Source organism: Rhinopithecus roxellana, chromosome 15, assembly GCF_007565055.1.
Source record: "Rhinopithecus roxellana isolate Shanxi Qingling chromosome 15, ASM756505v1, whole genome shotgun sequence".
NCBI lineage: Eukaryota > Metazoa > Chordata > Mammalia > Primates > Cercopithecidae > Rhinopithecus > Rhinopithecus roxellana.
Genome location: NC_044563.1, coordinates 26,962,894 through 26,990,081, shown reverse-complemented (window position 1 = coordinate 26,990,081; position 27,188 = coordinate 26,962,894). Strand labels below are relative to the sequence as shown.

The window sequence follows — 27,188 nt, the reverse complement described above, 5'->3', positions numbered from 1 at the left end:
AACATTGCAACAATAGTGTTTTTTGTTATGTTTTGTTTTGTTTTTAATGCCCCATTTTTCCAGTTCTTTACCTTTTTCTCCTTTGGTAGCATTTAATGTCATTAAACTCTTTCTTTCCCGTTACAACTTGCTGCATGCAAATTGCTGAACTATTTTACATTGCAGAGACTACTAATGTTAGCAATTACAAATTTAACTTCTTAAGCATGTGGGTGATTGAATAGCAGGACCTTGTTAAGGCCATGTATAAGTAACAGGTGATGGTGTTTATATTCTGTCAGGATCTCAAGCCTTACATGAAATGAGTGAAATACAAAAGGCAATGTTTGGTGCACATGAGAGAGGGTAGAGGCGCTACAGGGATTTCTTCAGATCAAAGAAGCATATTTTCCCTCCGTCTTCTCTGTATATTAGCATTTCTGATATAACAATGTGCCTTCTAATTGATGAGGTCATTGAATGTACTGGGTTGTTTTTTTTTTCACCTGAAAAGTTAGGAATAATTGCTGCTGTGCTTTACAATCTGCATGAACTTTGCATGGAGTGAGTCTTTATGGAATTAAGAAGAGAGTTTGAGGACAATGAATGCTACCAAAGGGAGAAAAAGGTAAATATGTAGAAAATAACTGAAAATTAAATTACTGAATAGATGCTGTGCCTTATAATCAATGAAATCTTGAAAGCAAGGAATACTTTCCTAAGAGGCATAAAGATCCCTTCACATCCCAGGTATTAACCACTCTACTCCCTACTGCTTCAAAATTCAGGACTAATTGGAGTCATGTAGATAATACTGTACTACACAAAGTTTAATTAAAACCAGCAGTACTCACTAACTCTTTAGTTATAGGTTTCTAATATATACCTTTAGAACCTTATTGATGATAATATTTTGAGCCATTATTAACTTGACGTATACAAGGGGGTTACATGTCTTATCGATTGAGTATTAACAATTAGATAGTTTAAACATGAAGCTATAAAGTAGTCAAGTCTCTGAAAGCTAAATAAAGTTCCGATTTTCTGCTGAGATCACTACAACAAAAACCTCATATATAATTGGAATACCTCATGATACAAATAATTAAAAGCACAGGTTAAGGTAAATATATGAAAGACCAAGCTTTTCATTAACATTTATCATATCAACTCTCCAAATATAGCAGAGCAATTTAAACAGAGGACACAGATAGCTTTTGGGAGAGTCTTCATATTTTTATTGGTAACTAAAAGTATATTTTAGCCATCTGATTAGCCCTTTTTGGGGTCTAATTCAAATTCATGAAGCAAAGATTTATTCAATTATCCAGATGTGAAAAGCAAAATAAAAACAAAAAAAATTTGTTTTTATTGTTGACTGGAAATGCTTCTGTCTTTGGGCATAAAGGATAATTTTAGTTTTCTTCTTTTTAAAAATTTCTACAATGGCTATAATTTTTTGGGTATATGTACTAGACTTTGCTTCTGTCTTCAAGGAAATGGTCATTTGCAACAGCTGACAGACTCCTACAGCCAGTTACATAGAGATTCCCTAGAATAGGCAAGATGACGGCAGACTACAAACTGAGTACTAAGGGAGGTTACGTTCTATAGGAGTTGACGTGGAGAGGCAGCGAAACCTTCATAGAGTAGAGAAAACTCGTGCTAGATCTTGTAGAATAGACAGGCTTTGTAGAGGTGGAGATGGAGAAAGCCACTGAAGAAGGAGGAGAAGCAAGAACAAAATTAGAAATTGCACTGGAGGTACTTTGGAACAATTGACAGAGTTTAAAGAGAGCAGAAACAGGAATTTATAACTGGATTGTTACCTTCCTTCTCTCATTTGTCCTGGTCCTAATTCTAACTTAGCCTGTGGGTACAGTTATTGTAACCCGGTAAAAATAAGAGAAAGACAAGATAAAGTTGAAGGCTATAAATAATTTGTTAATTAATGGCAAATCAATTTTTCTGAGTCCTAGTGGAAAGAAAGAAAAACTATGATGTTCAAGAGTTCTCTGCTGTAAGCACAGATAGTAGCCAATGAGGTAGATATTATTACCTTTCATTTTACGATCAGAACAAAGAGAGTCAGGAAGTTTAAGACTGAAAAACCTTGCAAGGTCTTATTATCCCTGTGTTCCAGGTGAAGTTCAGAAATGTTAAATGACTTATGAAATGTATCACGGCTTTCTCGTGGTTGAGCCAGGACTCGAGCAAAGGTCTCTGGATTCCTAGTCCTTTGCTCCTTTCCCTCCACAGCCACTGCCTCAGACAACTGCAGGCACACAGCCTTCACTTTCCCTTCCTCAGGAGGGAGACACTGCTGAGAATTGTGTTTGCATTTTACAGATTCCGTCTCACGAATTAAAAATGCTGAGGTGGTCAACTGTTATCAATTCTATGTTTCCCAGTAATGTTTAACCTTGAGTAAGAAAAAAAAAAATCTAAGAGATAAAACAGCATGTTATCTGGCCAGTCCATTCCACCCCCAGTGGTTATAATTTCAGAACACGTCTGAATTCCTTCTCCGTGGCTATGCTTTAGGAGAGGAGCAGACAGCTCTTTGCCAGGGTCAGATTTCAAATTCTCATCTATTGGTGCCAATACCACCACCAGATTCTTCTTTGAAGTCAACTTTTGAGATCTTCCCTAAGTACACCTTGGTGTCTGCAGATTCGCACAAGTGCCTCTGGTAATCATTTTCTTCAGGGAATCCCAGCTTCCCCTCTCAGCAAAGCATCCACTGTACTGAACTTTGCTTTTGAAAACGTCTTCTTCCTGAGACCTCACTGAAAGAAACTCTCTGGTGTCATACTTTCCAGTATGGAGGCGAAGAACTTTGCAATTTGGGATTATGTTGTATTTGCAGCCCTCTTTTTCGTTTCCTCTGGAATTGGGGTGTTCTTTGCCATTAAGGAGAGGAAAAAGGCAACTTCCCGAGAGTTCCTGGTTGGGGGAAGGCAAATGAGCTTTGGCCCTGTCGCCTTGTCTCTGACAGCCAGCTTCATGTCAGCTGTCACGGTCCTGGGGACCCCTTCTGAAGTCTACCGCTTTGGAGCATCCTTCACAGTCTTCTTCATTGCTTATCTATTTGTCGTCATCTTAACATCAGAGCTCTTTCTCCCTGTGTTCTACAGATCTGGTATCACCAGCACTTATGAGGTAAGATGATTTCTCCATTCTTCTCTGTTATTTATTTATTGTTTTCATCCTCTTGATGGTAGCACCTGGTAGTTGAAGAACATTCACTGATTTTCAGGACAATTACACATTATGAGAAAGACATTAGAAGTTTTTTTTTAAAAGCCTAAGCTTTGGAGAGAGACGTACCTATTTTCCCATCTATAGAAAGAAAATAATGCTGACAATCCCACAGGGCTATTTTAATGATTAAATGAGAACCTCTATGTAAGCACTTAATGTATGGTCTCACTTGTGGGAGGCTTGCAATGAAGAGGGCTGATGTTATTTTTTATTATTATGAACATCATCATTCTGAAAAGCAAACAGAACATCTATCATGAGTATGGCAATCTTCCAGCTAAGAAAATTGAGATACAGATAAATGACCTAGCTAAGATTTTTGAATAGTAAAGTGACCTGAGAACCTAATTTTTTCTGTATCTCTACTTAGTGGCCTTTCCGTCAGAGAGTAGAGGGCATTTTAATACAAATTATAATGAGACTCTAATTTTTAATGAGGGAATGGAAATATTTTTGAAAAATACAAAACATATTTTAACAGGAAGGAACTGCTAAATAACACAAATATGGGAATTATTTAATGAGAGGGAAATGAGATAGTGGTGTTTTGGCTTTACAATGATTCTCAATGAAGACATCATATTCAAAATTGAATTTGCATGCTCAATATAGAAGTGTTATAAAAAATAAGTTTCTAGTAATAAGGTGTTTATTTTCATTATCCGGCATCACTACTAAGTCACTGCAGAAGACTCAAAAGAGACCTATTTTTTTAAAAAAAAATCTGTAAGCTAAATGACTATGAAACATTATTCTAGCCTTCAAAAGCCACTCAAGCAAATGAACACTTTTTAGGAACTCTTAAAAAGTGTTATTGATTTCACAGTTTCATGGAATGTAATTTTTATGACCATACTCAGTAAATACTCATTAAGCATCTACTCTTAAGATACTTAAAAAGGCACTCCTTTTTTTCCCCATTTATTTATGTATTGATTTATGAGATGGGGCTTTTGCTATGTTGCCCGGGCTGTTCTCAAACTCCTGGGCTCAAGTGATTCTCCTGAATCAACCTCCTGAGTGTCTGGGACTACAGGGGTTTGCCACCACGCCCAGCTTGTTCTAGGCATTGTCGTAGCCCTAGGCGTAAAGCATTGCACCAAGTTCCTGCTATCATGGAGCTTACTTCATAGCAGAGAAGGGCAGTCAATAAACATATACTGTGTAAGAAAATTATAATATAAATGTATACGGTATTTAACAAGGTATTAAGTACTTCTGTAAGTTCCTTATGTGTGTTAAGTGATTTGGCCTTAAAACAATCTTTTTTAGATAGGTACCATCACCTTCTTTTAACAGACTAGAAAACTGAGGCATACAGAATTAAGTAACTTGCTAAGTGACGTAAAGCTAGCAAGTAAGTTTTTCAAACCAGACAGTCTACCTTTAGCTATCATATGCTAAATAACTATGCTATCCTGTCCTACAAAAAAAAAAAAAAAAAAAATGGAGAAAAAGTAAAGTAAATATGATGAGATAGAGAGGAGGAATGCTGGTATGAGTGGAGAATGTCCATATTCATAGACGGTGATCATAGGAAACCTCAAGAAAAAAAGGACATCTAAATGGAGACTGGAAGAAAGCAAATAATTGCACCAGACAAGGGAAGTACATCTCAGGCTGAAGGAGTCACAGATGCAAAGGCCCTAGAAAAGGAGTGTGACTGACATGTTGAAGGACAGCATAGAAATCAGTGTGCTTGGAGAAGACAGAACAAAGGGGACAATGGTAAAAGATAAGATCAAAGAGATGGGAGTGCCCAGTTACATACAGCAGGGGTCTCAGTGGGGCTGGTGCCACACAGTGGGAGTAATTGGGATATTTGTAGGCTATTTGGTTGTCACAATGATTAGGGGTCACCACCAATGTTTAGGGAGTTGAGGGCAGAAACATCAGATGTCTTTCAGTGTGTAAAGACACACATACAATGAGTCATTTCACTCTGCACTGCATGATATTATAAGGCTGTAATGCTCAAAAACTACTGCACATAATAATACTACCTTAGTACACAGTAACTTTACAATAAAAAGTTATACACACACTATAAATGAGTATATTTTCCAGAAATTAAATGAAATAAAAATGTTATCTTAAAATTATTGAACAATTTACTTACTTTGAGCAATCTGTCTATTCCATATATGCTGCTCAATTCAGGCTTAGCCGTAACTGGTTTTAGTAAAATGACTCAGTTACTGCAAAAACAACTAAACCAATTGCAACTATGTAACTGAGGAGATTTGATTCTCTTTTTAAATCTATAAATTAGTACAACTATTGAAAATATAAGGACTTCATTGAATTTAATTTACTAAATTGTTTTCAAAATATTTACTATTTTTGCCACTACATGTTTTTAACTTTTTAGTGACCTAATAGTAAGTAATCCAGAGTGTGTAAAGTAGACATAAGGTTGTTTTGAGATTACCTCTTGTTTTACAAAAATTGGCATTATGGCATGCAAGTTAAAAGTATGGACTCTAGGTCAGGCGTGGTGGCTCACGTCTGTAATCCCAGTACTTTGGGAGGCCGAGTTGGGTGGATCACCTGAGGTCAGGAGTTCAAGACTAGCCTAGCCAACATAGCAAAACCCCATCTCAACTAAAAAAAAAAAAGCACAAAATTAGTCAGGCATGTTGGCATGCCTAATCCCAGCTACTCAAGAGGCTGAGGCATGAGAATCACTTGAACCTGGGAGGTTGCAGTGAACCACTGAGATCCACTGCACTCCAACCTGGGCAACAGAGTGAGACTCTGTCTTTAAAAAATAAAAATAAAAAAACAGTATGGACCTAAACTCTGTTGACTTGACTTTCAATGTCAGCTCTGCTACTTGCTAGCTGCATGACTTTGGCGTAAACTACTTAACTTTTGTATACCTGGTTTTCACATGTGTAAAATAGTGGTAATAAAAACATCTATCTCAAAGGATGTCTGTGAGGAGGAAATGATGTACTGTAAACAAATACGTTTAACAGAGCCTGGCAAATAGTAAATACTATGTAAGAGTGTTGCATTATTTTGATTATTGTTGTTGCTATCTTCAAATTTAAACCGCCTAGTCTGTCTGTAGCATCTTAAGTTTCTGTTTCTTTCTTCAGCCTCCATTCTCTAGTAGTTATTGAAAGATATGCTTTCTAGGGTCTTTTTAAATACCAAAGATTGAAAGAGGTGGAATCTCTTTATCCACCCTGTGAACTTTGGCCAGTTTTGAGACTTGCTTTGACCACTAGAATGTAGTCAAAGTGATGTTCTGTGAGCTTGGAGCCTAGGCCTTAGGAGCCTTGTAGCTTCTGCCTTTGTCATCTTGGGATGCTGCCCTGATACTGCTGTGTAAGGAAGCTAGCATAGCTGATCTAGCTTCAGGAGCAGCAGTGGACACATAGAGAACAAAGATACCCAGCCAACAGCCAATACATGTTACCAGACCTGTGAGTGAGGCCGTCTCAGACCTCTCTCCATTGATCTTCCAAGTTACTGAAGCTACATGAGAGTCCTGATGAAACCAGAGAGATCACCCAGCCTGTCCTCAGAGTTACAAGAAATAATAAGTTTTTGGTTTTTGAGCCAATGAGTTTGGGGGTGGGTGTTATATAGCAATAGCCAACTGATTTAAATGCCTTGATATGCAGTGGGATTTCAAGACTAAGATATGCCATCTGTGCTACTTTATCACTACCCTGTCACAAGTCAAAGTATAGGGAATTCTTCTCACCCTCAAGTGATAATTTAGGCTTAGCTGGTTTGCAATATCATATATTTTCATTATGTCAGTTGTGCAGTTTATTATTAGTCTCATAATATTATCTTTACTTTAAAGTTATTTCCTTCCTTCTCTTATCATACACTAATAAATCCAGTTTGTTATTATTTACCTAATTTAATATTGGCTTATAGGCCAATGCCCACCTGTTCTCTCATTTTTTCTTGGACTTCTTGCCTTCTGAACTACTTACTTCTCTTCAATTTCAAATTTTCTTTATGATAATCCCCAGACTACTACTTCACTGTGTTTTCTTGTACAGTGGTTTCTGAGCATTTATACATTACACACTTTTTTTAGGTAAATGCTTTCCTTTTAGTTCTCCTTTAAATAACAGTGGTGGTATTTTAGTAATTATATTTATATTTTGAGAAATTCAATGTTTATCTATAAGATATTATTGAATACTATTTCAGCAGAGTAAATGGTGCTATATAATATTTGTTGTAAAAGAGATATTTAGGGTCTGAACCAACATTATGGGGCCTCTTTTTTTTTTTTTTTTTTGAGATGGAGTCTCGCTCTGTCGCCCAGGCTGGAGTACAGTGGCGGGATCTCAGCTCACGGCAAGCTCCGCCTCCCGGGTTCCCGCCATTCTCCTGCCTCAGCCTCCAGAGCAGCTGGGACTACAGGCGCCCGCCACCTCACCCGGCTAGTTTTTTGTATTTTTTAGTAGAGATGGGGTTTCACCGTGTTAGCCAGGATGGTCTCGATCTCCTGACCTCGTGATCCGCCCATCTTGGCCTCCCAAAGTGCTGGGATTACAGGCTTGAGCCACCGCGCCCGGCCTATGGGGCCTCTTAGGTCATCATAGGGATTAGCTTTTACTTTAGAAATGATGGGTCATTACAGTGTTTGGGAAGAGAAGTGACATGATAGGATTTGTATGTTAAGAGGATTACTCTAACTAGATATTAAGAATAATTATAGGGCTTTTACTGCTGAATCGGGGAGGTAATTGGGAGTGTACTTACATAATCTGAGCAAGAGATGATAGTAATAGGGGTGGTAAGAGAGGATGAATGCAAGTAAATTTGTTTTGAAAGTGGGGGGCAAGCACCTAGATTTCTTTTATGAATTGGATGTGGGGAGGGAGAGAGAGGAGTAAAGGCTGGTTCTATGTAATTTGGGCTCAAACCAACCTGAAAAGTAGAGTTGGTATTTCCTGAGATGGAAAAGAGTATGGCTGGATCAAGTTTGGGGTTCTGAAAATAATCCATCATAATGTTGGTCAATGTCACCTCAGGTATTTTTATAAGCAGGCATGAAGCATGCAACTTCTCTGTTGCATTTTTACTTTTGACGATAGGAATAGCTTATATATACACCAAAGGTGACTATTGAATGAAGTAGTGAATACATTGAAAGGAAAAGTGGATAAATTCTTTCAGATATCGAAGTATGCAGTTGGAATAGTCTTCTTTCACAGATGAGAATCCTGAAGCATAGATCACAGAGTGAGATGCCAGCAAATCTCAAACTGGAATTCAAGGAGCCTGATTTCTGATCAGGTCTTTGTTCATATAGCTTTTCCCCAGTACTATCTTTGTAATTTTACTGGGTTGACTGAATTGAGTAGAACTTAACTGAGATGTGAAAACCATTGATTTTTTTTTTGAGATCCCTATAGCAATATCCTCATGGCTTTACTGTTTTTCAGGATTCATTGCCCCTTAGGTTTTCCAGAATTCCTTGTGCCACCCAGTACCAAAGCTAATACTACATGTTTTTGGTTTTAGGTACACCTCCCCACTTCTAGTGCCAATCTTTGTATTCACGGTTATCTATCGCTATGTAGCATACTACCCCAAAATAAATGTCTCAAAATAACAATTTTATTTTCTCACAATTCTGCAGATTAGCAATTTTGCCTGGCTCAGATGGGCCCCATAAAATTGTGCTGGTCTCACTTGGGACCATCTCTGTGACTTCCATAAGGTAGCAAGTTGGCTAGCAGCTTGCTGGCCTAGGGGAATGCAAATGAGACAGCTTGTCCTTGTTACCTTTAGTCTCATCCTCCTGTGGGCTATCCTGAGTTCTTTATGTGATAGAAAAGAGTTCCTCTCAGAAAGAGAACACACCTCATTACAGAAGCATTTTCAAAATTTTTACTTGCATTATATTTACTAGAAATGTCTCTGTCTTAAGTTGCATTCTACTAGAAGCAGATCCTGAAACAAGGATTTGAATGCAAGTTTATCTGGGGGAAGTGATTCTAGTAAGCATTGATAGACAAGTGGCAACGTGAGACATAGAAGAAAAAGATGCCAATAAAAAAATGTAATTTTGAGCAGGTTACCACTGTGAACAACTGGGGTTCAATCCAACTGGGGATCTCTAACAGACAATATAAAGCATGTCTCAGGATTGTCCTCACTGAAAGGCAAAAAGCCAGGGTATTTTGTTTCCAACTCCATTTAGTCATTGGCTGAGTGCCAATGATAACACCCGCAAGCCTTTCTGATCTGCCCTATGGCCGTGTGCAAAGGCTCAGAACACTCTCCAGTAGATAATCTCAGGCACATTTAGATGCCATCAACATGTACTGGAACAGTGAATGCCAATAAACTATGGGTGTTGCACCCTCAGTGACCACAGCAGTCATTAAATCCTACTATAGCTCTAGTTCTGTACTTGGCATTATCATACCTCCCACCATTTGATCCATACAACATCCATTCAGAAGATAAAATCATGGTTTAGTGGCAGAAAATAGTCTTCCCAAGGGCACAAGATTTGAACCTAAGTTGTCTTCACCACAAACATTTCGCAGTGTTTTCTATCTTACGATATTTGAGACCGCTGACTCCTCACTGACTTCCCTTCCTCTGTAATATTTTCCTTATGTCTGGTGCCCTCATTCACATATTCACTGGAGTATACATTCTGGCTCACAGAATGTATCATCTGAAGGGAGGGCCTGAAAATAAGGTGGTTTTCTACCTCAGGTTTGGGAGAATCTGGCAGGATAAATTCAGAATGTGAGTTATTATAAAATGGAATCACAGTTCTGCCAAGAGATGTCCTTTGTTTCAAAGAAGGGCCCATTGTAAGCCATGAAACATTTATCTGTTGTTTCTAGGGAAAGGATAACTTGGTTGTCAATCCTTGATTTAATCAAAGTGAAATTTTTAAATTCAGGAAAAAAAAAAACTACTATCAAGTAGAAACTACTAGCAAGAAATTTAATCCTCAAGCCAATTGATACTTTAAAACTTTATTTTGTTTTTTCAATACATGTTTGTTATACACTGAAAGACACGTGTTAATGTCTTCTAGAATACTTACTGAGAAAAACCTTTCCTTACCTTCAAAACAGTAAATCAGATCCTACTATTTAGTAAGTTCACAGCTACTTTTAGCTGTGAACATATCACAATTGAACATATCACAATTGAACATACCACAATTGCAACTTTACTTTTATTAGTATAAATATGTGTTAATGGTCACTTCATCTAATCTGTAGGATCCTCTATGGTATGGACTATATCATATTTACTTACCGTTTTGTGTCAGAATGCAATATGTAAAGCAGGTAACAAATATTCGTTGAATGAATGAATATGTAAATGACAAAGATAAAAATGAATAAAAGAGAACAGTACTTGTATATATCAGGGATAGTAAATGTGGTAGGCTGAAAACAGCATACCTTCCCCAATATATATCCAGGCATAATCCCTGAAAGCTGTGAATATTACTTTACATGTATTTTTGTTTTAAAAGGGATTACTGCAAATGTGATTAAAGGATTTTGAGGTGAGAAAGTTGTCTTGGGTTATCCAGAGAGGCTATATACAAATACAATCACATATATCCTTATATGAGGGAGGTTGTGGGAAATTTGACAGGCAAAAGAAAAGGCAATGTAACTGTAAAGGCAGAAACTGGAGTGATGGAACCAGAAGCTAAGGACTGCCAGCAGCCACTAACAGCATGAAGGCAGGAAGCTGACTTTTCCTTAGAGCCTCGTGTAGGAGCCTCCTGCTCACACTTTGATTTTGACCCAGTGAAACTGATTTTTAACTTTTGGTTTTCAGTACCGAGAGGTAATAAATTTCTGTTGTCTCAAAACAACAAATTGGTGGCAATTAATTTATACAGTATTAATAACAAACGAATAGAGTGAGATAATAAAATTCAACACCAAAATACAAGATAGCAACTGATAACCATGAAAAAGTCTTAGTATTAGTGCCATATGAGCTCAGAGGATGAAGTATGATCAGGGCCAGGAATAGCAATTGGGCTGATGCTTTCATCTATAATCTAAGCCTTGAGTTTCTCATCTGTGAAAGAAGAAAGGACTATTTCAACTGCATAATTCTATATCTGAAAGAACGTATTTACTTTTCCTTCCATCTATTGACAGATGACTAAGACTTTGTGAAATTTGGGGACAGTGGCTCTTATATTGAGAGTTCTGCCTAAACAAAGGAAAGGTCTGAAAAAGCACAAAACATGTTAGCTGAACGATAAACAATAATTGCATGTGGAGAATAAATTATGTGAAGGTTAGTGATATGATTTAAGAAAGGGAGGGTGTGGGTCCGACAATGGAAGGATTGGAATATCAAGCCTGGGATATGAACTATGTTTTGTCAATGATAGAGAATCATTGAAGAATTTGAGAAAAAGAGCAAAATGATCAGAGCTCTGCTTTAAAAGAATTGATATGGGAGATATGTGATTGATAGGATGAGTGGGCAAAGATTGGTATCAGGGAGATCAATTGGGGTGCTACAACAGCAATCCAGAAAAGAGAAAATAAAAGATTCAACTAAATTTGGGGCAGCAAGGATATAAAAGGAAACAATGGCTTCAGTGGGTCCACTAGGAAGACTTTTGGGCAGAAAGTCAATAGAGTTGAATTTTTATTCAAACAACCCACTTGTCTTCTCTGACCATCATGAGAAACATGAACAAAAATTGAATTTCAATAGATCTTTGACTTTTAACAATCCATGCTTTTTTATTCCTGTTGCTTCTAAGGATACATATCATAAAATCAAATTAAAGTGCAAAGCACAACAGACGATATACCAAGATAAAAAGGACTTTCTTAGCAGCTCTTATCTAAACCCCACTGACTCTGTATGTCTTTCTGTTTCCTTTAGTACTTACAACTACGATTCAACAAACCAGTTCGCTATGCTGCCACAGTCATCTACATTGTACAGACGGTAAGGGGTCATGGCTGCTGCAGATGTGGAAACTATGAGGTTACTAGATACAGGTTTGTTTATTTTGGGGGCAATAAACTTAGCTAAAGGACATTTAATACTCAGAAGACACTACTTTCTTCCAAAGACAGCACTTTTAATCTGTACTAAAAATAACAAGCAAATGTACATTGTATGCCACAAAGGGAAAAAAAAGCCATCTGTGTGTGTGTATAAGCCACCCACATTTTCTTAACATGTATTTCACTGCTGTTTAAGCTGTACAAGTTGCTCTAAGTTAGATATGAAATGGTCTGGTAAATAGTTTTTTTCTTTTTTCTTGTTTGTTTTTAACCATTAACTGAGTTGAAGCAGAAATACCTATTTTACTGAAAGTCATTTTAAGACAATATTCCCAGCGAATACTCCTACTTGCCTCTCTTCTCTCTTATGAACTCCTTTCACACCCTCCCAGCTTTGGGATGTCTTCATGCTGCTCCAAATTTGCCCATGGCACGGCACTGGTACACTTCCTACTACTCACCAAGTACTTTCTGCTAGAAGATAAGCTTCTTCCCTCTTTCTAATCATAACTCCCACTCACTGACTGAAGAATTTAGGCAAGAAAATAGGAGGAAAACAATGCTAATTTACCTGCCCATAGATATTTGCCTTTTAAAACCCTAACATGAATCTCTGCATGGTGAAATTCCAAATAGAAACTGGAGAAACTGGACCTATTTCCAGCAGGGTGGTGGTTGCACTTCTGGGAATTAGAAGATATATTCATTATGGAGATCACGCATGTTGTTAGTCTTCCCAGCACAGTACTTTTTTTTTCCCTTGCAGATTCTTTTTATCTCACGTCTAAATTCCGTATTTCAGCAAACTGCTAAAATATGCTTCTGTTCCTTAGTAAAGCTTCTCATGAAGTCAGTAGAGAGTACACTAAGATGCGTGTATCAGGAAAATGGGTAGAAGGAAGATGAATCAAAACTTAAGTAAGTCTATTTTTATATCCCTTAGAGATACACAAAATATAACCATAATATCTCAAAATTAGTAGCAATTTTGAAAACCCAACCCTCTTCCTCCATCTAATGATTACATCCCCTCTACAAACTACTGAAAGTGGTGAGCAACTTCAAAATTAGAGTGGATGGGAATGCAATGTTTGGTGAACAAGTTGAAGAGAATACAACTCTAACATCAATAAAGAACTTTCTAGGCAGTTTTCCTTTCTACATCACTTTCACACTGCCAGTCTGATTCTTGTTTCTCTACCAGATTCTCTACACAGGAGTGGTGGTGTATGCTCCTGCCCTGGCACTCAATCAAGGTAAGTTATCAATATTCCCTTGGCATATTTTACCATGTTTATGCCTAACTTCTCACCTTGGAGAATTATAAATAAAATACTTTGTTGGGGAGATATTCTTCTGGTTAGGGGATTCTGAATTACTATTAGGAGTCATGACATAAAGCTCTAAATATTGAACTTTGAAAATAATGCAAATAATTAATTACTTGGTTTTGACTCATATACTTCTAGACACCAATTTTGATTGCTTTTGTTTGTTTGGGATTTGGTTTTGGTTTTTAAATCATTGGAATTGTGGAAGTTTTGGTATTGTATATGTTGCTAAGTATGGTCATCTATAATATACGGACTTCAGTGATCTCATGAAGTAGATAATCTCAGTATAAGAGTAAAAGTTGCTTGTAATAGTTACACTAAAATTTATAGTTTATAATCCTAAAAACAAAAAGGAAAGAAATAAAAGTCAAAGTAAACTTCACAATGATGCCTGCCATATTGAAAGTCCTCAATATTCCAGTTAGTTGGGCTATGGGCTTATACTGAGAAATATTAACCTCAGAGTCAATGAGGATTAGATAAGAGCTGCCAAAAAAGTCCTTTTTATCTTGATATTCCTCTGAGTTTTGTGCTTTGGACTTGTAATCTGATTTTATGATATGTATTCCTAGAAGCAACAGGAATAAAAAAGCATGGATTGTTAAAAGTCAAAGATCACTGGTAATTAGAGAAATGCAGATCAAAACCACAATGAAATACCATCTCATGCCAATTAGAATGGCGATCATTAAAAAGTCGGGAAACAACAGATGTGGGAGAGGATGTAGAGAAATAGGAACGCTTTTACACTGTTGGTGGGAGTGTAAATTAGTTCAACCATTATGGAAGACAGTGGGGTGATTCCTCAAGGATCTAGAACCAGAAATACCATTTGACCCAGCATCCCATTACTGGGTATACACCCAAAGGATTATAATCATTTTATTATAAGGACACATGCACACATATGTTTATTGCAGCAGTATTCACAATAGCAAAGACTTGGAACCAACCCAAATGCCCATAAATGATAGACTGGATAAAGAAAATGTGGCACATATACCCCATGGATACTATGCAGCCATAAAAAAGGATGAGTTCATGTCCTGCAGGGACATGGGTGAAGCTGGAAACCATCATTCTCAGCAAACTATCACAAGGACAGAAAAGCAAAGACCACGTGTTCTCACTCATAAGTGGGAGTTGAGCAAGGAGAATACATGGACACAGGGAGGGGAACATCACACACTGGAGCCCTGTTGAGGGGTAGGGGGCTAGGGGAGGGATAGCATTAGGAGAATTACCTAATGTAGATGATGGGTTTATGGGTGCAGCAAACCACCATGGCAGATGTGTACCTATATATGCTAGGTAAGTTCAATAAAAGGATTGTTTTCCTAGAAAAAAAAGTCAAAGATCCATTAAAACTCAATTTTTATTCATGTTTCTCATGATGGTCAGAGAAGAGAAGTGGGTTGTTTGAATAAAAATTCAAGTCTACTGACTTTCTGCCCAAACGTCTTCCTAGTGGAACCTCTAAAGCCATTATTTCCTTTCATATCCCTGCTCATGGATGATGTTTAGGTGATTTCAGAGTACTCAGACTAACTTTGTTGAGAAAAACAGAAACTCAAAAACAAAACATTTGGATCAAAGATTGGAATCTACAAAATCTTAGGAGGAAAAATTTGACTTAACATTACATAAAATGTATGGACTAGCTAGAAGTATAAAAATATAACAAAAAATAATCTTTCTCGAAGGTGAGAAAATTTAATGAGGAAAAACTCTAATTTGATTTTACTTTTGCCTACAAAGAACACTGATAAAAATATTGTGTCTTTTTCCTCATAAAACTTGCTCTTTTAATTTTTCAAGAAAACTTCTTTTAATAATTTTTTCTTCTTTCCTAGTGACTGGGTTTGATCTCTGGGGCTCTGTGTTTGCAACAGGAATTGTTTGCACATTCTACTGTACTCTGGTATGTATCTAGCTGTGAAGAAGTATTTAACACTACCTCCTAATATGGGGTAAGGGCACATTTCCAGCAACAGGCATCTAATTATAGCGGAATTTGTTATTCCAAAATTAAGCAGAAGTATGTCAGCTTATCTGTCACAGTTTCCTGAGGAAGGTGCTGTTGTTTAAAATTCTTTTCATTACCAACCTTTAAGAGAATTTAATCTCTGCACTCATTCAAGAAAAGCATGCCTAATAAGAAAAAAATCTAATGAAAAAGTCTTCTTGATTAGAGAATAGGTGAACCTATGCTACTTCTGAGAAAATAGTTTATTCATTCATGGCCCTCATAAACTACAGATGACACTTATACTTTACACTTTATACTTCACTGTCTACTGGTTGAGAAATAACAAAACGTACATACAAGTGAGCAATGATGGCTGCTATTTTATAAACTTGAGAATTTCGCAGCTTGTTTTTGTCTTGTATTTCTGGATAAGCCTGGATTACACTTACCATTTGGCTTTACACATGCTCTGTTTTTAATTAAGGAGCCTGAGTTGTATTGGCAGCATATTTATGTAATTAATACAATTATATATAGTTTAGTCCAGCATTCATTGAGGACCTATTGTTTGCCCACTCCCTGCAACTGTAATCTGTATTCTTCTGAGTCATTTTACCACGTTAACCAGTTGAGTCATTTTAACCATAATTAACCAGTTAAGCATGTGGCAGTGGTTCCCAGACAGTTGAATTCTCTTTCCTTCACTATAGATAAAAATAAAAAATTAATATATTTTCATATAGCAGATGATTCATGTATTTTGGTGTTATGTGCATATCACCTACTCTTTGTAACATCTATTCTGATTATGTAACATCCTGATCCCTCTTTTTCATACTCACAAATTCCATTATTTATTTGCACTTAGTTTTGTCTTCATTTTTAAAAATTCCATTCTCATTACCATAATTCTATTCCAGACACTCAACTCTTCCCACCTATGCTAAAAAAATAGGATCTTGCTTCTCTTACCTCTGATCTCATGTAATAGATTAGTTGCTCTGAGGTACCTGTCCAGAGAAGGACAGCTAGATGCTGGATATAACAATTTTTAATGCATTGCTTGTCTTGAAAAAGCTATCATAGCTCCCTAAGTAAGTGTTCTCCCCCCAAAACAAAGTAACAAAATAATACAAAACAATTTAAAACATATTAATTATCAGGACTGATATTTGGAAGGAGTGTTGTGGGTAGACAGGATGCATGAGGCTGACTTGAAGGCAGGTGGTGATAACAGTACTACTACTATTAAGATACTGAAATTTGGGTCAGTGAAAATTTAGGGAAACTGAGCTTGGGACTATAACATTAAGCTAGAATCCTTGAGGGGAGCTAACATGGTTTTACTTCAGTGATGCACTTCAAATTTTTCAAGGAAAAAGTGCAAATCCTCTCTGGAGGAATAATCCAACTTAAGACTATAAGATATTTACACACAGATAAAGATCTGACGATAACGTTAACAAAATATCATAAAAAATATGAAATAGAAATTTACTGTGAGTGAGGATCAGCAAAGCAATAAACAAGATTTAGCCTCTCAAGAACAAAATATTTTGGTATTAAAAGATGTTGAATAAAAGAATAGATGTGCATAAACAGCTTAAATAAATAAAGAATGTAATTTCAAAGATGAATAAGCATCAGGAATGACTGACTACACAATATAATAATTATTATAAAGAGCAAATATATTTGAAGAAACAATCAGTATGATGGAAACTCTATCCAAATTCTATCCAAAGAAATAACCTAAAGAATAACAGAGAGACAAGAAGATGAAAAAAGTGAAATAGAAATGGAGACATATGGTGGACAAAATTCATGTCCAATTGGAGTCTCAGAGGACCGTACACAGAGAATGGAGGTGAGGTAGTCTTTCAAAAAATTATGGCTTGTGATTTTTCAGATATGATAAAATATAAGTACATATGGATTTAGAAAGTGTAACCTTAAAGCAGAAAGCAAAAGAATAAGTTTATATCTAGATATATTAGTGAAACTGTAGAACGGCAAATACAAATGAAGGACCTGCAAAAGAGCCAGAAGAAAGAGAAAGAGATACTTAAAGAGGGACACTTAGCAACAACAATGGAAACTGGAAGCAGTGGAATAATATATTCAAAGCATTGAGGAAAAACTATTCCAGACCCAGTCATAATTGTATTTTTGACGAAGCTATCTTTCAGGAGTTGAGTGTCAAGAACCAAAGAGAATTTAGCTCTTATAGATCTTCCCTAAAGAAAAATCTAGAGGAGATACTGCGGGAGAAAGGGAAAACATTAAAATATGACAGTTTTAAACAGAAGAATTGATAAGAAAATAAAATAGTAAACATTTAATGAGTATAGTTAAACTATTTTTGGTACTAAATGATCATCATTATTTTATAATTTATATATTATTAAATGTTTTATATTATTGTACAATTTAAAATATAAAACATATCAATAATTATGTTCATAATTATAATTATATGCCACTTTGAAATTAAGAAAAAAGAATTACCCCCAAACTACATAATAACAGCATGTAAATCAGGAAGGGAGTACTCAGACTTAAATGTTTTATCATCCTTGAATTTCTGGGGATTATGGCATTGCTTAAATATTGACTCTACATTTAAAATGCATGGCAAAATTTCAAGGGAACCCATTTACATAAAATAGTCAAAGTTAAGAAAAATGGAGTTTGAAAAAGCAACCCTCAGTTCATCAAAGCAAGAGAAAAAAGAGGAAAACAAGCATAGCCAAAGTAGGACACATAGAAACCAAGAACCATGACATCAGAAACACATCCAGATATTTTTATAATCACAATAAACTAAAATGAACTAAATTTACTACCTTCTAACTGGTTTTATGCTTCCAGTCTCTTCTTGCTCCCACACCCCACATACCTCTGTCAGATTAATCTTCTTAAAATATTCATTTCTTCGTGCCACTTTACTGATCTAATTCTTTCCTTACTTCCTACTGTTCACAAGATAAATTATAAGCTCCTTAGCCTGATGTTAAAAATCTTTCATTCTGTGAATCCAATCTACCCATATAATCTCTGTACCACACCTCTGTTCCTCTCTCTTGTCAAATTAGAGACTTCACCTTTGCTCATATTGCAGTCTCTTTACTGTGCTAAGTCTGTGGATGTATAAAACATTTAAAATAACCAGTGAAAGAGAAAGTGGTTGTTGCCATCCAGGGTTCCGTAGTTTAGTAGGGCAAACATTAGGCCCCAAACAAGGCAGTTTGATTAAATAGGTAGGTGACATACAAGGTACCATCAGTATTAAAGAAGATAAGTGTGTGTGTGTGTATGACAGAGAAAGGAGGTGAGGACTCTTGCTGTATGAAGAAGTCAGACAAGTCTTCATGGTGACTATAATCTGCCTTTTGATTAATATCTGATAAAGTGGTTTGTTCTCTTGCCTTATGCCAAGTTTATAAAGATTTCTGCACAACCAATGCCAAGTATCCTCTGAAAACAGAGGCCTTTGCAATTTTGTCTTCATAGCACTAAAATCTTATGTTGAGATTTGGGTTTGGAAGGCTTAATGGATTTAAGAAAATTAAGCTAGTGCTACCTAGGGGTAAGAGGTAAGAAATTTATTATTTCTCAGACCATATGTGAACAAAATACATAAATACAATGCCTTTGGCAGGTACTTTAATGTCTATTTTTAAAATTGAATTTCAATTTTAATTACAAAAGAAGTGATGGGGCAACCCCAATGTCTTCTTTCATCTCAAGATGAAGATGAAGCCTGTCATCTTTTCACTAAAGTTCCTGACACTCTGGAGGAGTAACTAGAGATGATAATTCTGTTTTTCAATGTTAAAAATACCACGTCATTTCATTTTCATAGGGCTCATTCATTTCCCAAGCACTTACTGATATATCACTTTATTTCATCTTTCCCCACTTGCTCATCCCACATAGATCATGGTCCTAAGGACTTCTATACCTGCAATACTACAACACCCTCTCTTTTTCCTTCCTTCTTCTTGCCCAAATGTTCCCAACTGTAATTCTACATTAGAGTCGATGAGGGAGCTTTCAAAAGACACTGAGGACCAGACCCCATTCCAGACCTTAATTAATTCACAACCCGTGGGGATAGGGCTTAAATGTCATTTAATTATTTATTTTTCCTTTTACATTCCTCGAGTGACTCGCAAGGGGAACTGGGGTGGGTTCCATAACCACTGCTCTAACCTCTTGCCTAATCATTGTATCCTAGATTTTGCTATTAGATTCATCCTCCTGGACCTCTGTTCTGCTTACCTCACCATTTGACCATTCTGTAGCTCTTAAAACTCATTCCTCCATGAATGTCTGGAATATACCATTCCTTCCTAGTTCTTTGTTTGATATTCTACCATCTCAGTTTCCCAAAATATATTCCCTGTCACTAATTTTGCAAACAGTGTCTGTAGTTGTGCAAGCCAGACCCTATTGGTTAGTCTTCATTCCTTTACTTCTTTATCACCTGTATTCAATGAATCATGAGTTATGTTGATTTTACCTCCAAAATAGCTTTTAAGTCCATCCACTTCTTTTCATCTCTACCTTACCTCTATCTGCCAATCACATTGGGCATAGACTACTGAAATAAACTGAGATGGTCTCTCAACTCCTTTTCTTTTCCTGCAGTTGATTCTCCACACAATCACCAATGAAACTGCTGTGAAACAAAATCTCTCATCATGTAACTCTTGTTAATGCTTTCTTATGCTCCTGAGAAATCATTTAAGTGTCTTCATCAAAGTCTGTGTGGCCAGGCCTCTAGCAAATTCACCCAAAGAGCAAATTCCTCTTTGGGTGTTTCACACTTTTGACCAACATCTTCCAGTTTTCTTGTATTTCCTCAGGGAGCTGTGCTTCTTCACACATTCTGGTTCCCTCTTCTCTTTGTCCTCTGTAGTTGGTAAATTCCTACTCATTCTTCAGAAATTAGCTTGAACATCATTTCCTCAAGACCAGGTCAGGATTCCCTGTTTTATGCTCCTATAGTAACCTGTCTTTCTTAGTTGCACTTTCTACATTTTTAAGTAAATCACTATCTTGTTGTCTAACATCTGCTTCTCCCATTAGATTATAAACTCTATAAAGTTAAGGAAGGGGTCTGTCTCACTTTTCATTTTATTCTCATGCTTAACATGGTACTGGGCACATAAAAGATGCTCAGTGGCTGATGCTGAATAAACAAAAGAATGCATGCATGTATTAGCAGAGAGGCTTTGCAGAGCCAGAAGAGTTACAGGGTTTGTTTTCAAGAACTCAAACATTCTCTCTATTTCAGGGAGGATTAAAAGCAGTGGTGTGGACAGATGCATTTCAGATGGTTGTCATGTTTGTGGGCTTCTTAACGGTTCTCATTCAAGGATCAACTCATGCTGGTGGATTCCACAATGTATTAGAGCAATCAACAAATGGATCTCGACTGCATATATTTGAGTATGTCCAATGCAATTTTTTCATACTTTACAAAGATTTAGCTACATGACCTGGTCACCTAAAATAATATCTTGGGCATCAAATGAATATCTTTGTTCACTCATTTCTGTCTGTCTCATAGCTTTGATGTAGATCCTCTCAGGCGACACACTTTTTGGACTATCACAGTGGGAGGAACTTTTACATGGCTCGGAATCTATGGGGTCAATCAATCAACTATTCAGCGATGCATCTCTTGCAAAACAGAAAAGCATGCTAAGCTGTAAGTTCTTAGTAAAGACAAATTTTAATGTTTTATCTTACCTTATTTGGTACTTATTATATATTAATACTTCCTCTTGGGGCATGTGTGTGTATGTGTATGTGTGTGTAAGAGAGAGGCAGAGAGACTCACTTAACTCTTTCAACTTTTTGAGCCCAATGTTACTACTGTCATCTCAGCAGGAAGTGGCCGAGAAGGGGTATGAACTGAAGTTGATTTGTCTTTTCTCTCGATTATTTGCTGCCTCCATTTATTGAGAAATTACTAGATTAAATTAGGTACTGTGGGTGGCGATGCAAAGGTAAATAGCTCACATTTCTTCCTCACTTGATTTAGCATGTGGTCTCTTCAACTATTATTTTTCTTTTCATGGGTTAAAAGGCACAATTAAATTTTTTAAAGAGTTTATTTGAGTGAACAGTGATTTATGAATTAGGCAGTTATCAAATAGAAGTAGCTCAAGTCCTCCATTGAGGGAACACAAGGGGAAAAATTATAGGTTAAACATGGAAGTAAAGCAAAGGAAATATTTGATTGGTTACATCTGTACAGTTGTCTTACTTGGTCTATCCGATTGGAAATTTCTTAGTTAGATATCTGTAAGTTATGTGGTGGTTTCTGAGTAGTTTGCATTAAGTTTCATTTTTTTTTTTTTTGTTTGATGTAGGCATTTACCAGAAAAAGCCCAAGTTAAGCTTCATTTATATTTGCAAAGGTTAAGCTCACTTAACAGATGTTTGTACTCTTAAAGTTTCCAAGGAGAGGTTAAAAAAATAAGAAAACAAAGGGTAATATAGCAAGCCACAGTGGATCTTCAGCTGCTCTGACTCTTTCCTGGTCTGTTTGCTCTGAAGGATACAAGCAGAGGCACAAGCATCAAACGTTTTCCAAGCCCTGAAAGCTATCCATGCTCCAAAATAGAGACCAAAGTTATATACACTTTCACAAAACTGGCAGAAATAAGCCAAAACTGCATCCAAAATGATTCTTCATCTTCAGTGTTGCTTCCCAAGGTTTCAACCTCCCCAGCCTAACCAGGATACACTAAACTTTTCTTAGAGAAATAGTCACTATGAATATTTCCCCAAGTGATTTTAAAATGCTTTCAATGCACAGTTTCTTATGTTCACTAAATAAAATATAAAATTGCCTGGAAATGATTCAACCATTTTGTAAGCTGAATTCCAAAAGGAGAACTGTAATGTAATATTTCACAGCTCTCAGAATAAGGAAATAAAAGCATTATCTGGTGTTCCATCAATTCACTGGTAACATATTCAAATCTTATTACAATAAATAATATTGTAACAAACCCTCCACACATGTGGTCATCTCTTTATCAAACAGCTGTGTTATTGAAAATGCATGTGACTTAATCTGAAAAATTCATTTAAAATTCTGCTCTAAAATAAATTATAGTTGGCTATACCTGTAAAGAGAAGAATCCTTTGCTAAAATAAATAATAATTCTTTGTTATATCTAGTTTTTAAAAATATTATGAGTTTATATTATTTTCTTTTGTGAATATGCCTAATTTTTCTATGTTAATACCTGAAAGTTAGGAAATGTGTCTTTTTAATCATTTTTCCCCACAAGACCAAGAACAATGCTTTGTGCTTATTCAAATGTTTATCGCTTAGTAAACAAAGTAATGCCTTGAGAAGGTCATACTTGTGTGTATGTATATACACAGGGACACACACATGTATGGATGGGCATATATATGTGAGTGTGTCTGTGTACACACTCACATATATATGTAAATGAAAATTAAGGCTAACTAATCAGAAGCCATCAATGAACTTATCGTTATCTAACTAGGACATTTCCAACAAGATAGACCAAGTAATACAATTATATAGCTGTAATCAATCAATGTGTGTACACACATACACACATATTTCTGTATATAAATCTTAAAACCTCATTTAGTAAAGTAGTTTAATTCAAGAAAAATAAATGCAATCCCATTCCTATAGTTACCCGGAAACTGGAATTTGCTGTACTAGTATTTAGTGAGTATGAAAGCTGGCAGAAAAGGAGGCATACTCATGAAGAAAGAAATGTACATAATTTCCTAACAAAATGTACATAATTTTCTAACATTCAGGACTGCCATTCCTGGTTCCACTCATGCTGACTCCCACGAAGGGATTAGGACTGTGATAGTAATTTTGTGAGAATAATGAAAGATGAAACATAAAAATTCGCTTTAGAAAAGGGATCCCTGAGAGAATCTAAGGTGATAGGGTTAATAAAATTCAGGAGAGAGAAATCAGTTCAGATGTTCGGTACAGTTGCAGTGCACAGAGCTGCAGGGGAGATTGCTGTGGTGGGGGAATGGTGAGGGCTCCCATCTGTCACATAGTTGGAGCCTTGAGGGCACTCAGGGGCATCTGGAAGCCACTCAGAGCCAGCTGCTGACTGACTGTCACCTAGGAGGCTCTACAGATGCCGATGAGATGTTTTGCTTTTGTTCCATTATCTGAGAGCCTAATGTAATTAAGACATTCCATGGGGTTTAGAAAAATCTCTGGTACTTGAGGAAAATTAATCCTGCAAAATAGGTAGGTAGAAATAGATCCATAAAGTTCACACTGAAAGTGGGCATGGGTTAGAATCAGGAGTGGCTCATATACATGCATTTGGTTTCATGACCAGAAATGTGATTATTCACCAAAGACAACTTAATCTAAAGCCAAATCTTCCTTGCACCTAGAAATAGTATCACTTACCAAGACAGTTACATGTGCTTCCTGGAAGTTAACTGTTCGTGTTTCTAAACCCTTGTTTATCTTTCAGGTCTGCTGGTAGCAAATGGTGCTGTGAGGGTAGGAGTTGATGCGGGGTATCACGTCCCATCTCCCACTTATGATGAGCACATCTACACACAGTTGCTTTTCCATTTCCATTTCCTTAGTTTATTTTCCCCTTATCTCTATCAGATCTAAAATTATCTTATCTTATTTATGTATGTATTTATTTATTTTCAGTGTTCATTACCTGCTTCTAATCCCAAAATGTAATCTCCACGAGGTTGGGTTTTGCATTGCTTCTTGCTATAGCCACAGTATCTAGAACAGGGCCTGGTACAGACAGTTGCCCAGTAAATACTTTTTGAATGGATCAATGAAAAAGCCTATTTTACAAACAGAAGAATTAACCCTTTATAGAACCAACATCCATTTAAAATGATAAACAAATTAAAAATACAATGACTTTAATGTTCTATTGCCACTGGTTTCTCATTTTGCATAGTTGACTGATAAACTTGTAAGATTGTTTTGGATAATATATGACTGTCCTCTGTATGGCTATATAACTTCCACATATTTTTACAGAGTGTAACTCATTAAATCCTCATAATCCTATAATAAAAAGTAAGGCAGTTACATTACATTCTTTTTACAGATGATATAACTGACTCAGAGTGTTATGTGACTTGTCTAAAGTCACATAGTTGTTAAGGGTTTAAAGACTTTTAACTACAGGTCCAATGGTGTATTTTAAAAAGAAACAGTGTAAAAAATGTAATTATGTAGTCATGAATTTCTACCATTAATTTCTTCAATCATTTCATCATTTCTTACCAAAAAAATAATTTTATATTTGCTATATGCTGGAACTGTTCAATGCTCTGGGAACACAAAACAATAATACATGAATAAATATAGAACTTCAGATCATAAATACTATAGTGACATAATTGATTATAAGGAGTAGAAACTGACAAGAGAGCAGGAAGTGAATGTTGCAAACAAGGATGAACAGGAAAGCCTCTCTAGATGGCCAGAGCAAAGGCTTGAATAGAGTTGGCCTAAAGAAGGTTGGAGACAGCCAGAGTACAACTAAAGCAATTATCGGTATTGCTGATTTTATGTAGCAATTGTATTCCCAAAGCCCAGCAAGAAAAACAAACAAACACATAAAAATCATTGCATTGGCAAAATACTTTCAAGGAAGTAGCCTTTGAGATAAAAACTTCTTTTAAACTGTGAAGTGAAAACTCCTCTAAGTGGGATAATTATCTGGCATATTTGCCTTATAAATGTGGACTTTGATTTAAGGGTCTTCTGAAAGTCAACTACACCTATACAGTATAGGTTTTAGAGGACTTTGAAATAAACGTATGTCCTTACATTTAAATATGATTCCCTTCAAACAGTGACTAGATCTTAGACAATGTTCAGCGTTGCTCTCTTGGGCCCCTGTGGCCATCTCCACAGTGAGTTTGTTTATTCTCTCAGGCCAAGGTAAGGCCAGCCTACTTTCATGTCCTCTCTGGAATTGAGGAAATTAGTAAAATTTCGACTTTCAAAGGACAGTAATGAATACAACATAACTGTAGGATACTACAAAAGCACCCAGGCTGGAATTAGGCATATCTGTGCCTTTTAAAATAAAATGAATTGCACCACATAATATGGGTATGATGATCCTAAGTTTTTTGTACTCTCTGTTGTCTTTTTAAAAAACCAACTCTAACTTTTATCTGCATTAATCTCCAAAGTGAATATTTCCAACACTTACCTATTTCTGTATTACCTCATTATTCCTCTGGAAAAAGATGTTAAAAATATAAGTTGCCTTTTTGACAGTTTTATGAATTGAGTAGGGGGAAAATCACTGGAAGTTATATAATATGAGTGATCGGTATGTGAAATTTAATCCAAGAGAATAGATCTCATACCACACATATTAAGACTTTGCAGAAAACTCCTGATTTCAAAGGAAAATTCACTTAAAAATCTTACTTTATTTAAATTTGGTAATGAGTCTAAAAATGTAATATTCTCAAGCAAAAAAAAAAAAAATAACAAAAGTATAAAGTGTAGTGATTCTTAAAGGCTATAGAATTTTATTTTACTAGCAAAAAGGCCCAAAATCCTTTACCTTGAGTACTTGATAATGACCTTACCACACCATGATATGGTATGCAGGCTACCAATAGGCCGATGTGCTCTTTTCTAGTGCCTTGTATTTTAACTTGCTGGGTCTCTGGATCATTCTGGTGTGTGCTGTCTTCTCTGGCTTAATCATGTATTCTCACTTCAAAGACTGTGACCCTTGGACTTCAGGCATCATCTCAGCACCAGACCAGGTATGGGTTTTCTTGAGGACAGTGGGGAACGTCTGGAATGAGAATGCTTCTGGTCATTGTTGGGTAATGTTGGCTTTTCTCTTTTTCTGCCTGGACTGCTCACTGTTTCTCAAACCCCAAGAAGTTGGCTTCTTTCTTCTCTTTGGTAATATCTGCATCTACCAGGTTCAAATATAGGGGAATGAGAAGGTAAAAAAGAGGGCACCTTGGCCAGGCGCGGTGGTTCACATCTGTAATCCCAGCACTTGGGGAGGCTGAGGCAGGCAGATCACCTGAGGTCAGGAGTTCGAGACCAGCCTGGCCAACATGGCGAAACCCCGTCCCTACTGAAAGTACAAAAATTAGTCGGGCATGGTGGCGGGCGCCTGTAATCCCAGCTACTCAAGGGGCTGAGGCAGGAGAATTGCTTGAATCTGGGAGGCAGAGGTTGCAGTGAGCTGAGATGGTGCCACTGCACTTCAGCCTAGGCGACAAGAGTGAAACTCCATCTAAAAAACAAAAAAAAGAGGGCACCTCACCTTGTTTCTGAAGACAAGGCTTGGTAGCATAGCAAGTTTGGGAACAGTGGAATGCAGGCTTGAACTATGGCTTTGGATGTTGCTTCTGCCTTTGGACTCTTCCTACAGGTTTCACAGTTGATTAAGGAACCTCAGATTGAAGACAATGACCCTTATTTCCACAATGCCTGCCTCTTTTCATGTCTTCTCAGCATAATTTAAATATCATGCTGGTATAGCACAGTAAACATGGTTTTGGAAACTTTATTTATGGAAAATATGCTGACGAGAAGCAATCATTTGCCTTCCC

At 36.5% G+C, this 27,188-nt stretch overlaps 1 protein-coding gene across 1 annotated transcript in view; it reads left to right on the top strand.

Annotated features, from left to right (window-relative positions):
* The first annotated feature begins 2,788 nt into the window (after positions 1-2,788).
* SLC5A12 (solute carrier family 5 member 12) overlaps positions 2,789-27,188 on the top strand; it is a 50,377-nt gene continuing 25,977 nt past the window's right edge. Inside the window, exons 1-7 of the mRNA XM_010389362.2 lie at positions 2,789-3,141; positions 12,130-12,195; positions 13,462-13,513; positions 15,445-15,512; positions 20,863-21,017; positions 21,139-21,279; positions 26,252-26,381. Of these exons, the coding sequence (XP_010387664.1) occupies positions 2,803-3,141; positions 12,130-12,195; positions 13,462-13,513; positions 15,445-15,512; positions 20,863-21,017; positions 21,139-21,279; positions 26,252-26,381 (951 nt within the window). The 5' untranslated portion in view covers positions 2,789-2,802. The remainder of the gene's footprint in view (positions 3,142-12,129; positions 12,196-13,461; positions 13,514-15,444; positions 15,513-20,862; positions 21,018-21,138; positions 21,280-26,251; positions 26,382-27,188) is intronic.